The sequence below is a fragment of the Balearica regulorum genome, chromosome 6, assembly GCF_011004875.1.
Source record: "Balearica regulorum gibbericeps isolate bBalReg1 chromosome 6, bBalReg1.pri, whole genome shotgun sequence".
NCBI classification, from domain to species: Eukaryota; Metazoa; Chordata; class Aves; order Gruiformes; family Gruidae; genus Balearica; species Balearica regulorum.
Window position 1 is genome coordinate 16,265,141 of NC_046189.1, and position 15,662 is coordinate 16,280,802.

The window sequence follows — 15,662 nt, forward strand, 5'->3', positions numbered from 1 at the left end:
AAGAATTGTAGAACCAGAGAAGGGTCCCTGGAGGGGACTTCTGGAGACACCTGGGCCCACCTGTGCTCAAGACAGGGCCCAAGACTAGGTTATCCTGGGGCCTCTCAGGCTGAGTCCTGAGTATTTTCAGTGCTAAGGTGAAATGCTGCTTCATTTGCCACAACAAATGAAAGAGACGCACAGAACAGGGATGTTCAGTGTTTCATACGATCACCTTTATGCCTTCGCTATTCCTACAAATACAAGTCACAATTTGCTTTACAGACTTCCACAGACAATTAGAGCCAGAGTGCAACTGCAGCAGTTCTGCTGGTACAACTAGGAGTCTAAGACGCTAAAGTGAGAGAGGCACACGCCACTTACTTTCACTAAGGACAATTAGAGAGTTGTTTTCAGGACAGTCTAATTATCCAATTTCACAAGTCCTTCATGAATAGACATGACATTAACCTCAATGACAGCTTCAGACATAGCAGTTATACACAGGGATACACCCAGGAGGAGGACATACACAGGGATCTGAAGTTGTGGCTTTTCTCTGATAAATTTTCATACTTGAAACAAAATAATTTTTGTTTTTCTTAGTTCCAGATAACATGAGAAAAACATTTTCCAGCTGCTTTGGTATTATATATATTAAGAAATAGTATATTTTAAGTATCGTGTTACTCTATGGAAAAACTGTTTGCCATAAAATATCTATTATAGCTGTCTATGAAACTTCATGTATTGCATTATGCTACAATTACAGTGTATGTTACTGTATTGCAGGAGTTAAAATTCTCATTACAAAGGCTTAAAATTTCTTATATTAATTTTAATTGAAAAAACACATTCAGACAGGGAAAAAATATTAAAACATTAAATGCTGAAAGGATTATAGAGCTGCATTTCAGCTCTAGATTGCTGGACACTGCTGTCTAAAGGAATCATGTCTCCAAGTCATTGCTAGCAATGGTGTCTGAGAAAAAAACTCAACAATCCTATGAAGAAACAAACCAACAAAACCACTTCTTGGCAGGTTCCGGAGAGAGCCAGGCGATAGGACAGGACAAGACACAAGGACAAATCCTTAATAGGGCTGCTACACTCGACGAGAGGCCCACCAACGATGCGATGTGGAGATACTTGCCTCTGCAGGTCTCCTCTCTGTGCCTATTTGGAGCTGGCTGCCCAGCAATCTTCACATGCACTATAACAATAAAAGTATTTTTAAAATAGTATAAGAAGCATATTTCAGAGCACACTGGGATATAGCATTTCAGGATTACTACATCAGCTCGCTCTTACACCTAATTTGCAGCACTAGATGTCTCCGGGCAAAGTGTGCTTGCATTTTCTATAGACTGCATCATAGTCTGGGGAAGAGCTGAAATGCATTTAAGTACTGCCAAATACTTTTAGCTCATCTTCTCTTTTTAGTGCACTCCCCACAATGTTTCAAATTCCTTCATGATTCAGCTAAAACTATCATGGAAGACAAAATAATAATAACTGTCTAAGATCTTTCCTTCTTACGTCATCCAGTAGGTTCTGGTATGAAGCACTGCCTTTTTATATACTCTACTGTAGTGAGGAGCTATCAGAGGACTCTCAGCACAGCTCCTGCTTCAGAGGTTTTTCCTGTTGTGTTAGGGGAGGCTGGATGGTTGTTTTTCCCAGCCAAAGAGAGAAGCTGCCAGGAAGGGAATTCAAGGGTCTCTGTCCTGCACTCTCCTTACACAATTTCTGCTGTGGCTGTGAACTGCCTCAGCTTCTCTGCTGTGGCCAGGGACTACTGCAGCATCAGCCTGGCAAGGAGAGGACAGAGAGCTGGAGCTGCTTGTGAAGCCAACCTGCTTAAGGCTTTGGCTCCTAATTTCACCAGTGCAGATGCAGGGAAGCATTCAGTTACGTTTCTCTGATCCACCAGGCTGCCTTCACAGAGCAAAGGCTCGGCTTGGAAGTGGCACTCCTTCCAGGATGTCTCTTAGGATGTAATTTTAATCCCCATTGTAGCCACTGATCTGCGAGAACCTCTGCAAAGATGTGTCGATCCGTGCTACACCTGGGCTCTCCGGCTGGGACCTCTCCTCACGCCAGCATCTGCTCAGCACACTGCTGGGCAGCCCCAGCGGCGTGGAGGGAAGAAACGTGGTAGAGCGCATTGCTGCCCGCCTGCTGCTCACCGGCTTTCTGCTACAGCCAAAGGGGACTTTAGTGTGCCCCTTCCTTCTGCCCTTTTCTAACAAACTGACAAACTTTTTTTTCACTGCCTTTGTCCATGGGGAGGCATCAGTTTCACAGCTCTTGGCATTGGTCATGAATGCCAGACACAGTCTTTGCTGTGCGCACGGGACCTGTTCACGGACAGGTTTTCCTCACGCAGGTCTCACTGGGCATTGCTTATAGGTGCTAAAATCACATGCAAGCCTTCCAAGAGTGAACAACGACATATTCAAAATGACCCTGACAGTTTCCTTTCAGAATAGCTAAATACAGGTGTTGCAATCAGAGTGGCTCCCACTCAACTGCTGGAAACACAGTTCGCTATTTATATGCAGAAAATGCGAAGAATTTAAAATCTGCAAGGGTGGGAGAACGTAGAGCAAATCACATCTGTCTCGTGAGCAGTAAGTGCTGCCACAGGCAGGTCAAGAAGAAGAACAGAAAGTCTTGTTGAGCAGCAACAGAGTTGGTGGGACATTCAGCGAGAGCTGTTGGCCAAGTCACAGCCTAACCCAAACTTCCTTCGCCAATACTTGTCCATGGAGCAGGCAGGCTTGGACACGCTTATGGACTAACCACATACATGGATTCATAAAGCCTAGATAAGTAAAAAATACAGCTATTTCTATTTATACAATCTCTTTAGTTGAGATAATAATTCCTTAGCAGTATAATTTTAATCATAATCAGTTTAAAGTTACCTTTTTCTGAGGACATAAGAACAGATACTATCTATTCAAGTCTTCCTCTGGGACTCGCAGCTCCCTACGCTGTCAAATGATGTACAGATGTTTACTGGTAGGTGCTATCCACTACTGTCCATGGAGCACACACATCCAAAACATAGGAAATGAGCTGGATTACTGGGACATAAGCTGATTAGACAGTCAAAAGATCCATATTTAATATGGACTATAGTTCAATACTGCAGAAACCAAAATTCTGGTACCAGTTTGAAGGAGGTATTTCAGCAGGAAGTCATACTGGAATTTGCTTCCCTACCAAGAAGAGGGTAAATCTAATCTATTTTTCAATAAACAAAACTACTGTTGGCAGTTTAGATAGACTTCAGAATTAAATTATATTATTTTCATATTAAATCTTTAATGCAAAAATTGACTATATGATTGAATTAAACAATTGAAATATAAAATTGAGTTTCTACTGTACTTTTTTTTTTAAAACAATAGTTAAAATATAGATCACAGAGAAGCTGAACAAGGAATGAACTTCTACAGTTTCAGAGCCTGAGTTAGAAAACTCAGTGTACAAACACATGCTACCAGGCTAAAAATGGAAAGTCATCCACTGGGCTATAAAAGCTCAGTATGTCAAATTCAGAATATGTTTTTTAAATTCTGGGGTTTTTTTTAGTTTGAGACTCTTTAGATTTCCCTTCTTTCTGGCCTCCTACTCCACCTCAGAGGATAGGCTAGGCCTAGAGAAGTCACAGCACCCCCCAGGACAGTGTCTGCAGCACCCACATGGGAGCAATGCCATCGGCCGGACCTGTGCAGCTGGCACACCTGGAGGGGCTGTCCCAGCTTTGGTGACCTGGAGAAGGTGGTTGGGGCACATTTGTTCGCTATTTCTTATACAGGTGTTAGGAGCAGCAGGAATGGGGCTACTTCATGAGTAGGGACAAGCCAGGAGCTGAGGGCAACCCCGGTTTGGGCTGTGCCCTCTCTGCAGCCCCACGGGGCCTGAAGGCAGCAGCAGAGCTAGAAGGCATCATGCAAAAATTTTCAGGGATTGGTTCAAACAAAAAACCTTCTCCGTGCTGGCTGTGCTTACATTGTGGACCTCATCACCACAGGATGCTGTGACCGAGCTAGAAAGTAAATAGATACATTCTTTACACGAGATGATAGAAAAATAAATAGATACATTCATGGAAAAGAAATTCATCAAGGATACTACCGCTGGCCAGGAAATCCCCGAGCCGGAGATGCTCCCCATGCTCCCCTCGGGCTACGCTCTTCCCAAAGAGCAGCATTTGCTGTTGGCTGCTGTGGGGGTGAAGATACTGAACAGGCTGGACCTTTGGTTCATCTGCCATGGCTGCTCTTATGTTACTAACTGCCACAAGACCCAGTGGTTCATGTGCCTGTGCAGCTACGCTCCTTGGACTTAAGAATAATCAATCCCTTTGCTAAGCTTTTTTTCCATCACTTATGCCAGTGCAAAACTATGACTAGATGTAAATATTCCTGCCCCCTCCCCCCCAATAATAACAATACCTAATTTATTAAGGTCATATTTAAAACCTGCATTGTTCAATCTTTAGTATAGGACATTGCCCTTCAAAATCACTTCCCCTGTCCTTATGATACTAATAAAACAAAATCTAAAACTAAAGCTGAAGACACAAAACTAAACAGAAACATTTTTGTAAATGTTTTCTTAAAAAAATTGACTCTAAACCCCTAATATGTTGTAGCAAATAACTGATGCAAAACAGGACTGCTGTAGAACATTAAAAAAATGAGAAACTCTATATTATTATACAAAGACTTAGAAATTTAGAAATACCTGTGACAGCAGGTATCTGTACCAAAGATTTCACAGTAAGCAGAAGAGACACTCACTCACTGAGGCAATTCTTGCTTTTCATTGTGCTGCCTTCTCATTGCTATCATTTAATTACTTAACCATTGCCCAGGCTTTTCCCTTTTACCCTGTCAAAAAAAGAGAAAGATGTCTCTGTATATAATATTCACCATCACTCAGCAAGCATCTAAGCAGAATTGCCTGATATACAAACTCTTTGGAATTATCAAGTGATTTTGTTTTGTTTTGTTTTTAATTGTCTGTCATTATTACTACTTTTATTGTAACAATATTGTGCATTTTCTATGGCATCACTATGAAGGATTACCATCACATCTACAATCACATATGAAAAATCAGAGTAAATTTGCATTATGCCAAGTTAATAATGAGTTTCTTGTTTTTTATGAAAATAAAATCGCACATTATTTTGACATTATCATGTTAATTCAGAAGAAAGTGTCGCATTGGACTGAAGCCATCTAACCAGCAGTTATTCTGTTTTATGACATCTTCCAAGTTTCAGAGTTTCGGGTTTGTTTTCTATTGAAAAAAACACTCCAAAACAGAAATTTTCCAGTAGTTTAGGAATGATTTTGTTTTACACTGTTCATCATGGCTCGAATTACTCCAGTTTCCAAATTGGGCTCTTCTTCCCTTTTCCTAATCAGTAGCTTCCTGTCGCCAGTTTCATTGAAACAGATTCATCTGTGGTATAACTGAATTAAAATGTTCTGACCTACGCTGTATGCCAAGCGCAAGCCATTTGCTCAGCAGTACACGAAATCTGAAGGCAGTACAAATGCTGCCCCTCCAGACTCAGTGGAGCAGCACCAGTGAGCATCAGCGGTTGGGCTGTATCAGCAAGGCTTTAAATTCTCACCTTAAAAGAGACAGCAATCAGAGCAAACCACTCTAGGAAAAGCACAGCTTGGAGCATCTTGGGCATCTCTTCCCTTCTAAAAGCAGGCTGCCAAGGGCTTGCACAACACACATTTTGGAGAAAGCAGAAGATACACGGCAGCCTTCCCTCTATGAAGGTCGTGATCAGCAAAAGTGCCTGAAAGAGCTTCCAGAGCCTATCAGTTCTTTTGGTAAGGCAGGGCCACTCCGAGTGCTCTCTCCAAACCCCATTGCAGACACTACCAGCAGCAGGAGCCTGTCCTCCTGTGTACTCACCCCCGGCCACATAGCTGAGTCCGTGGCCACGCTCAGTCCTTTCCTTTTCAGGTCTCACACACACGGTGCCACGGGCGAGCGGCAGCAGCACCATCGCAGCACTAACCCAAGCGGTGCGGGGGCTGCTCCTGCCTTTCCAGCTCCTGCCTCCAGCTGCCGAACGCCAAGATGTTTCCACATTTCAGCAGAGGTCATTTTTGTAGCTTTTTGCTGCGATAATGGGGGTTAGAAACAGGCATTTACTCACCTTAAAAAAGAAAAGATAAAAAAATCTCCAACTACTAGGCCCCCAAACCTCTGCCGGATTTGAGCTGTGCCAGAGGCACTCATTGCTTTGCAGCAGGCTAAAGACGAGTCTGTTTTGCTACTAACAGGGATGTAACTGTCCTGTACCCACAGAAAACAGCTAGCTCTTAGGGTTTCCAAAATCCACCCCATGGCTTTACATTGCTGCAGCCAACTGGCAGCCACAAAGACCACTATCACAGTGAAGTCTAGAAAAGCATCCAAAATATCTCTGGCATTACTGCTGGCTTTATTCCCACCAAATTTGATTGACCAATATTTATCAGCTACTAATAAAGCTGTTTTAATCTCATAGAATCCATATCAAATTGCAGGCTGGCAGAAAAAAAAGACAACACTAATTTGTTAGGAAAGTTGCAGCTTCAATCATTAAACAAAAGAAAAACTGTCCACGCTCAGAAAATCATTACAGTTGAATTGACATTACTAAAGGGCAAGCCACGCAGGTTAGGCGTGTGTCCAATAATGATGACAGCTGTTCCTAAGGCACAAGCAGAATTGTCAATAGAGGTTGATACCAGTTCAGCTTAACTTACATGACAGCAGTGCACTACAATTTTGTTTGTTTTTCAAACAGGAGTTTATAGACATTCATTCCTGTATCTAGATAAACCTCACTCAGAAAAATACGAGCTGGAAGTGTCTTAAAGAATGGCAAAAATCTGTTACAAGGACCATGGAAAAAAAGGGGCTTCTATATTCATTAGTTTCAGTACAGTTTTTAGAAATGTCATTTTGAAATGTCTTTATTTTAAATTATGCCAGAACCTCACAAATCTGCCTTCCATCAGCAGGATGAAAAATTGGCACTATTTTTCATCTCTCAGGAAATATTAGAGTCTGCGTGGCTGAGATCAGATGTTCTTAGAAGCTACGAGCTGAAGCGCCGCAGACACTCTGGGACGTTACCTACAAGTGACTTTTCTTGGAGCCAGGCTGCTGCACCCGCGGAGGATGCTGCTGGCAGCCGCTGCTCAACGGCCACCTTAACTGCTTTCCTCCATTGCCCCAGGAGAGCCACAGGTGCCACCTTTCTTGGAACGACACTTTGAGTAGTACATGGGCACAGGATCTATGTTAACGGTCGAGTGCGCTAATTAACCTGGCTGGGGGACAAGGGGAGCATCTGCTGCTGCGATTATTTGAGTAGGTTTAGGGTTTGTGCATTTGTGAAGGAAGGTTGTAGGCACTTGGGTCTGGCTGGTTACTCTCCGGTGGCATTCTGGAATGGAATTGAAGACTCATGCAAGCTGCAAAGGAAAGCAGAAACCTACTGCAGCTTACCACCTCATACAGATTGCCATGCATAAGTGCTGTCAGAGCTAATATTTCAACTTTTAAACAGGTAGGATGAGGATTTCAAGAAAGCTCTGCGTCTACTCACAGGGACAAACTCTGAGGAGAGGTCAAGACCAACCCAATTCTTGGAGTTGCAACAGGAGCCAACAACTTTAAGTTTGGTTTTAAGTGCCAACATTTCTGAAATTTATGTCTCCCACTTCCAAAGCATATAGGGTCCCCTGCACATCTGACAGCTTTTGCAAACCCAAGTCCTGAGCTTTCCTGCTGTTCCCCATTCTGTGTACTATTTGATCAAATCTATGTTATTTATTTTGCTTAAAAGTAAACCACGCACAATGAAAAACACTGACACAGATTATAGGCAAAATAAATATTTTATTGGTTTAATATACATTTTTTTACTTAAGAAATCAGCCCTTGTGTGTCTTCCTAACACAATTTAAAATCTTATAAACTTTTTCATATAATATTGTTATATCTGAAACTAGTTTTGATTAAAGACCTTGACATAGTGTAAGGAGTTTTAGTAGATGGAAATGGCAAAGGAGTAAAGAGATTCCAAGCACAGCAAAATGGGATATTATATATCCACTAAACGTCTATTTGACCACATAAAACCTCCAATGACTTCCAATTTGCTCCATTGGAACAAATGCATGTTCACCAGGCTAACTGAAAATACACTCAGTGAGGGATGGGGATGGAAAAGAGGTTTTTTTTCCATTTTCCCCATAATACAAGCAAGGTCATTCATCCATTCCCAGCTGCACATCCTAATTGCTTTCAGAAGATCAGTACTTTTATTGCATTTTGGTTAATATGAAGCAGAAGAGAACTTCTCTTGGTGTGACTGAGAACAGTCAACACAGAGAAAAAACCAGTGCTTAAAATAAGGCACTTTTCTATAGAGGGATGGGCAAACAGTAAGGAAGTAAATAAAATTAGTTAAAAGTTGTCTTCTACACAAAGATAAGGCTTTCAGTGTCAGAACTTTAAGTAGTTTTAAGTAACCTCATGCCATTCTACCACTCTGCTAATAGTAACCGCCCCAAGAATTAACAGCAATCTTTACATCAGGATTGTTTCCTTCTTTTGAAGTGGCACTAAGTAACAGCAGTGGAAACCATTATTGGTTGTTTCAAGCTCTTAAAGTGGATCAGTTATTGCACAGTAAATACCTCACAGAGGTCAGTGTTTCTGGGGCGTTTTTTGTTGTGTTTTTTTGTTGTTTTTTTTTTAAAAAAAGCTAGGCTGAATGCGTGTGTGTTATTTATAAATTGGTTACGTCTGGAAATCTTCAAGTTTCATGATGCATCATTAAACAAAGAAATTAGCTACATAAAAATTTACAACATGGACATACAAATAAATACAAAACCTTTCAGAGAGCCACAGTTTTGTTGATGCTTTAAGGAAAGTAATGAACTAGTTAAAGTGTCTAAGTCTTTATAGACGACCTCAGGGAAAAGGTACACATCATAGAACCAAGCGTCGAATACAGTAGCCTATCTCAGCAGCTTTAACATCTCCTGAAGCAAAAATAACTTGACACTTTCGCCAGCGTACGCCGCCCAAAGCAGAATCCCACAGCATTTCGGACTACATCCAACCTTACAGAAAACAAAAAGCAAGACGAATATCTAAATTAGATTTTCAGACATCTGCTTGTTATGCTTAAGTATATATTTCGATAATATTCATTTCTAAGGCAGGCAAACTACAGAAATCTTCTCGCACAATGCATTCACATGCGAAGTCATCACGGAGCACACCAAAACCAAAAATCCAGGACCACTGCATGAAAGCTGACAATAGAATGGGCCAAACTATAAACCAGATGAATTTCCAAAGCTATGCAGGATTATCAGTAACCTCTGTATTTAATAAACTTCCATTTTGATCTCTTATGCTTCAAAGGGGAAAATGCAAACAAAACAAGATTTAAGTCAATAATGATATTTCACATGACAAAAAAAAAATCTGGTTGTGGCAGTTTGCCACAGATTACCTGTAGTACCCGTTTCATGGTTGTGTATCTTGTTTTGCAGTTGCAGATCTGCTTTGGGGCGATACAGCTGCTAACAATCCACTTACTATTTCTCGTCTTATTTCACCAACAATAGATTCCTTGATCTGAAAGGGATTAGCCAAAGTTTTAAGGTCAGTAAGTTATATAACCAACGGATAAAACTAAATGATATTGCAGATATGTTTGACATTATTGACATATGAAAATGTACAATACCAAAAAGTCAACTTCCAAAAAAATGCAAATGGAAAAATATAAGGGTTTCTCTTGGAAAAATAACTGTGAGTAATTTTAAAGTTCTCACAAATCATATAAATGCAAACCAAAGTAGTTTTATTTTTCCAGATGGTAAATATATCTGTGTTTTACACTTAGGATTACTGACTTTATGTTAAGAAAAAACACATTTCAACTGTGCTAAAGTTCTGAAAATGGCATTTCAGAATATACCCATCAAAAGCGCCCCAAATGCACCACTTTCTTGACATTAGCCATTACTTCTTGAAAAGGAAGGCAGGACTGATCTGCCTCACAAATGGATTATGCAGTAGCAAAGGTCCAAATCCATGAACAAGAGCTGCTGTTTTCATACAAATCAAAAGGAGATGAATCCTAATTACATACTTTCAGCAGCAAAGACAAACAGAGAACTTCAACAGTTGCTCACATCATCAGCTGGCCCCTGGGATATGATCTATGCCAGCAAAGACTATTTTTCACAGCATTGACAAAGCATTTACCCATTAAGTTTTAGGTAAAACAAACCCAGGAGTTACTACTCACAGGCACCTGAGTGTGACTGAGGCTAGAACAAAGAACAGAGCATTGACGGCCACAGTAAAGAAAAAGGAGAAAAGGAGGCAAAATCCAGTTCTAAAACAGCATGTTATGCCGGAAAGAAGCAGAGCGTGACAAAGAAAAACAATACGGGCTCCTCGCAAGTACAAGAAATCTTTGGCACCAACTCATTTTTGGATGGTCTTCACCTGGGGAAGGACTGACAAGTCAAATGCGGTTCCAAGCACAGGGGAGTACGACGATGGCGAGAGAGCGCAGGGGGTAGGAGCCAGAGCCTGGCCACCAGGGTCACTCACAGAAGCACTACTCAGCCCAGTTAAGCAACACAGTTTTCTTTCTCTTATGAAAAAGGCAAATAATTTCCTGGCACAAATAGCTGATCTTAGACTAAAGAAAATACTGTTCATAGTGTCATTTCAAAGTAGCTTTCAAGTGTCTGAGTAGCAGTAATGAACATGAGACTTGATGCCAGAAAAAAAGCCCAAATTTCTAATCCCAGTTTTGCCAGTAACAAATCCCTTCATGTTCTGATGGCCCAACAATACCATGGGAATAATATTTACTCAAACCCAGCCTTCCCAACGGCCTTGCCACATTTGCGTAGCCCTCTCATGATCTTGATGAGCATCTTGCAATTACTCTTGTAAGTCTCCCCTTTTCCTGGTGCGTCAAAAGGATTAAGCAACAACGTCAGAAGGGTGGCAGCAGCATTAGCAACAGGCTATTTATCCCTTGTTCTCATTGGCAAGCAATTCAATCCCCAAACCATTAGTGGCAAAGTTCCTCATTTCATTCCTACTTTGCATCAAGCAGATATTCAGAGACTATACTATTATTGGGAAACAGGTTTCCAGTTGGGTTGTTTGCTGATTAACTGACAAAAGAAAAGCCGGTGTGTAACAGGACCTGGCATACCAACGGCCACAGTCCTGAGGATGTCTATGCTGATGCACGCACAGACAGACAAAGCTTTAGGACGCTGGCACAGGGAAACAGCACCATGGCTGTGCGGCAGGCCACTGTGGTAAGAGTCCTGCTCTGCTCTCCGCTTTCCTTCTCCAGTATCACACAGGGCAGGTCTGCGAGTACGCTACAAAACAGTCATTCTGTGTCCTTCTCTTGACGGATAGACAAAAATAAACCTCACTTTCCAAAGAAAACTGATAAAAGCTTCCCAAATTAGCAAGTAAATTGTCTAGTATGACAGACAGTCTTGTGGCAAGGTGGAAACTGGAAGGGAAGCAGCTCCCGTTCTATTCTCAGCTCTTCCAACAACTTCTGGCTTGACCTTAGTGGATCACTTGAGCCCTCTGCCTTTCACCTTCCCGCCCAGACGAAAACAAGGCCACCCTCCACTGCTTCTTCCCACCCTCCTTTCCAGACTCATCAAGGTCATCCCGCGTGACGAGCATGGCATCGATTCCTGCAGTGACTCAGTCCCATGAGTGTGTCATGATAATTGCCAATGTTTGCTTTTTTCATTACAAATGATTTAGGGCAAGGAGCACCCTCCATTTACTCTGCAGAGGGCACAGCCTGCTGCCAAGGCTCCCTCCGTACAGAAGACAGAAGTAGTCAATGAGTGCTGTACTGGTATTTTTAGCAGCTGAATGAAAAATTCATCATTTGAAAAAGGAGAGAACCCATTCATTTATGGTACATATACTACATTGATACAACACTAATATTCAATATCGCATTAATAGCACAGCACCACATTTATAGATAGTTTTACTACAGTAAACTAGTGATCTTTCTCTCTATGAAAGAATTACCATTAGCGTAATATTATGTTGCTGATAAATAATGAACTGATTGAGAGTGAAATCATAGAATCATTAAGGTTGGAAAAGACTTCTAAGATCATCAAGTCCAACTGTGAACCCAACACCACCACGCCTATTAAACCATGTCCCAAAGTCCCCCATCTACACATTTTTTGAACACCTCCAGGGATGGTGACTCCACAACCTCTCCAGGCAGCCTGTTCCAATGCTGCCACAGTGGCAATTCTGGAGATGGATGTTCTTCACCTTTTCACTGTCCTCATGCTCCTGATCTGAGGCACATTTTCTAAAATTAAAAGAATTATTTTCTACTCTCTTTTCTTCTGTGCCACTCTCCAGCACAGCTGCTGAGTTTTTATGCTCAAGATAGTAAGATGAGGAACCCAACACCTGCACAAGGGAAGTATGAACAACCAACAGACATTTTTGATAGATACTGAGCTAACATGGATTTGAATGGAAGACGGAAAAGGGAATATTCTCTATCAAATCATCTCTCTCCCATAAAGATCCATTACAGCCTCTAAAACCAATGTTGACAGGAAAATCAGACATTTCTTTGAAGTATAACTTCATTAAATGTCATTCACAATGGAGAACTGTTAGCAAAAACAAATCCCACATTGCTCTTAAGCAGAAAGCGTTCTAAACTATCACATCTTTTAAACTGCAGAAGAGCAGAGTGAGGGGCCCAGTGACATTCCTAGCGACACTGTGACCTATGAGTCGAGCAATAAGTGCTTCATACAATACTCCAGTGGAGGTCAGGCTGCATTTACATCAAAACAAGAGGGCCGCTGTTTGGTGTCTTAACATTTTGCATTGTTGAATACTTTTCTGTGGGAGTTAGTCCATTAACGATAAAAATTAACACCACAGGGGTTTTTGATGCCAGCAAATAGTTACAGGTCAAAGCTCACATGCATTACAACCCACCCAGGCATATTTTGAAACGCTGCCTGACTTTTCTTCGCCCAGCATGAGGTCACGCAGCTACAGAGAATAGGAAGAATAAGCAAGGATTTAACATTTGTGAGTGCACACATCAAGAATGCATCCTACCAGATTTCTTTTGACAACGAAACTGCAATTCCTTTGTTAACTACAGAACTACTTACAGAAGACATATTTCAATTTATGCTCTGTTTTAGCTCTTATGAAATACAAAAGATTTTCCTGACCAGTACTTAGTAGCATATCCGGGCTCCGCAAAAACTACCAGGTGCTTCGAGCCAATGTATCTTCATTCTGACCTGCAAAACTTCTCATGCTGAGAATCAGAGCTGATCCGAAACAGGCTGCCAATGAAGTTACACTGAGGGACAATCTCTCTGTGTGCTCAAACATTTACGAAGTGAGTCAAGCTCAATTATTTGCTGACTACTCATCTTTGAATAGTAGCCTCTCAGTTCAGTGTGGATTCTTTCAGCATTACAATGTCCTCAGGGCCATACAACCCAAAGAACAATCTCTGTGCAAAGAGTACACATCTTTATGTGCTATCCATTAATGAAGTCAAAGAGGAACTTTCACACAGGCTAACTTCAGAGAAAATATTGACCGAAATAACTCTGTACTTTGACTACAGCTCCCTTTATTGTCTCTGCTGCTTTTACAGTACATTTGAATTACAGCTCTCACCTTTGTCTCTCAGTTTCTCTTTTAGCAATCCTCCACCACACCACCACACTCCTATGACACAGGTTTTTACGGAAGGGCTAGACATGATACAAATGCAATATCCTGGCTTCACTTCAGAACTGGCAGCAAAGTGCAAGGTGTGATAAATACTCATGTGCAAGTCTTCTCTGAGCATTAAGCAAAGAACAGCTTTAAAAGGGATGAAAGGAAAAAAATGGACCAGAGAGAGAGAGAGAGAGAATTTGGGGTGTCTGGGAATATTTTATGACATCTCCAAAACAAGGCCTTTCCCAAGACTCCTTCCAACTTTACTCCAGCAACTTTACAAAAGATGGCAGCAGGAGGGTGGCAGGGGGAAGACATTTAAAAACTGAATGCTTGCCACCCTGCCTCATTCACCCTTTTGCTTTCAAAGTAGAGGTGTAAAGTTGTAGCATCACAAGCTCCACTGCAAGGACCAGTGATGGCCAGAGGGTGTTTGGTACCGAATGCTGAGCACAGTAACGATGAGGTCATCTGTCTGGTGGTACCTCCCCGCAAGCTGACTGCAGTACCCTTCCTTCCACAGGATAACGCCACTTTCCATAACTCATCCCACTGACTCTAATGGGGCTACGGATGGGGTGAAGCACTATTCAGCATTGAGGCTACTTATCGAAAGCTGTTCTCCATTTCACCTCGCTGCCAAACTGCATCCTCTTTTAACAGCAGCAGTTCACTCACTGTTAATGCTTATGGCTATGCATTATTCCTTACGCTCTCAGCTCTGGTTATTTATAGAGTTACCCAAAGCTAAAAAAAGTAAATATCTTCATATGCTTCCAGCCATCATCTTCTATCAGAACACTCCTCAGTAATGCTCTACTGCTTCACAAATCTCACTGTGCAAGTGTAAAGTGCCTACGCACAGCAAAGCCCACAGTGAGTCAGTCAAGAAAACATCTCTGCTTTGCAGAGACAGACACGGCAGAGTCCTGCGGTCAGACAATGAGTAAAAGGATACCTTATGGTCCAGTACACTCTGCCTCTTTCTGCACTGAGAGAAGAGAGGCAGAGGCATGACAAAAGATCTCTCTGGAATCACAGCTGATGTGAGATGAGCAGCCCGCCTCTCATCTGTTTTAAAAACAAAGCTAAGGCAAAGCTGGTTCCAGTTATTCACAGCCTCAAAGCAAGCAGACCTGGATGGTACCACAGTGTTACAGCCTGGCCTGTTGTACATTCCTGAGCATAACGCCTCTCCTGGCCTTTTGAGGGGTTTATGGCAGAGCCACACCAAAGCTTCAAGGGATGAGCTGAAGGCTAAGGGACAGTGACCCTCAGCTAAAGGCTAAGTGCTCCCTCTCCAGTGACGGAGAGGGAATAAAACCCACAGGTTGCCCATCCCCCCTCTGCTGTGTACTCACAGCAGAGAACTCGCTCCACTTTCTCACAGGCATGGCTTTTGAGAACAAGAAGTTCTTTGCTTCCCTTTCCTTTCCCATTTATATTACTTGCCATAAGGCTTTCTGTCATGTCACTGACAAACAAAACATGCCGGTTTAGTCCTGTTTTTTAAGCGGCCTGCAGAAAAAATAGCCAAGCACCCTTCACTTTCATTGACTGCAAGTAAAACTAGTCCAACAGCATTGGTCCAACATCAGTCTTAAAGTCTGAAATAACTTCTCATCTGACTTCAGTGTGCTTCACTTACACTCCTACAGTCCTTAGTGGTTTGAGGTAGAGGGACTGGGAAAGTATTAACATTTACTATTTCAGGAACAGTATTTCAAATTAACTCCAATCTGGCATTTTAGCAAGCAAACATGACAGAGAAATTTTCACTTGGGAATCTGAAATACTGCTGCTTAACACAGTAATAC

At 41.9% G+C, this 15,662-nt stretch overlaps 1 protein-coding gene and 1 long non-coding RNA gene across 4 annotated transcripts in view; both read right to left on the reverse strand.

Moving 5' to 3' along the window:
* Positions 1-720: 720 nt before the first annotated feature.
* On the reverse strand, positions 721-6,314 carry LOC142602340 (uncharacterized). Its single transcript, XR_012836064.1, has 3 exons — positions 5,938-6,314; positions 4,797-4,886; positions 721-1,192 (listed from the first exon to the last, which is right to left on the reverse strand). It is a non-coding gene; the product is annotated as an uncharacterized LOC142602340 (long non-coding RNA).
* Positions 6,315-7,900: 1,586 nt separating this feature from the next.
* The window catches only part of ITPRID2 (ITPR interacting domain containing 2), a 43,324-nt gene continuing 35,562 nt past the window's right edge, over positions 7,901-15,662 (reverse strand). For all 3 annotated transcript variants that reach the window (XM_075756500.1, XM_075756499.1, XM_075756501.1), the window contains 2 exons: positions 9,554-9,678; positions 7,901-9,155 (listed from right to left, as the gene is read on the reverse strand). In XM_075756500.1, the coding sequence (XP_075612615.1) occupies positions 9,568-9,678 (111 nt within the window). In that variant the 3' untranslated portion in view covers positions 7,901-9,155; positions 9,554-9,567. The remainder of the gene's footprint in view (positions 9,156-9,553; positions 9,679-15,662) is intronic.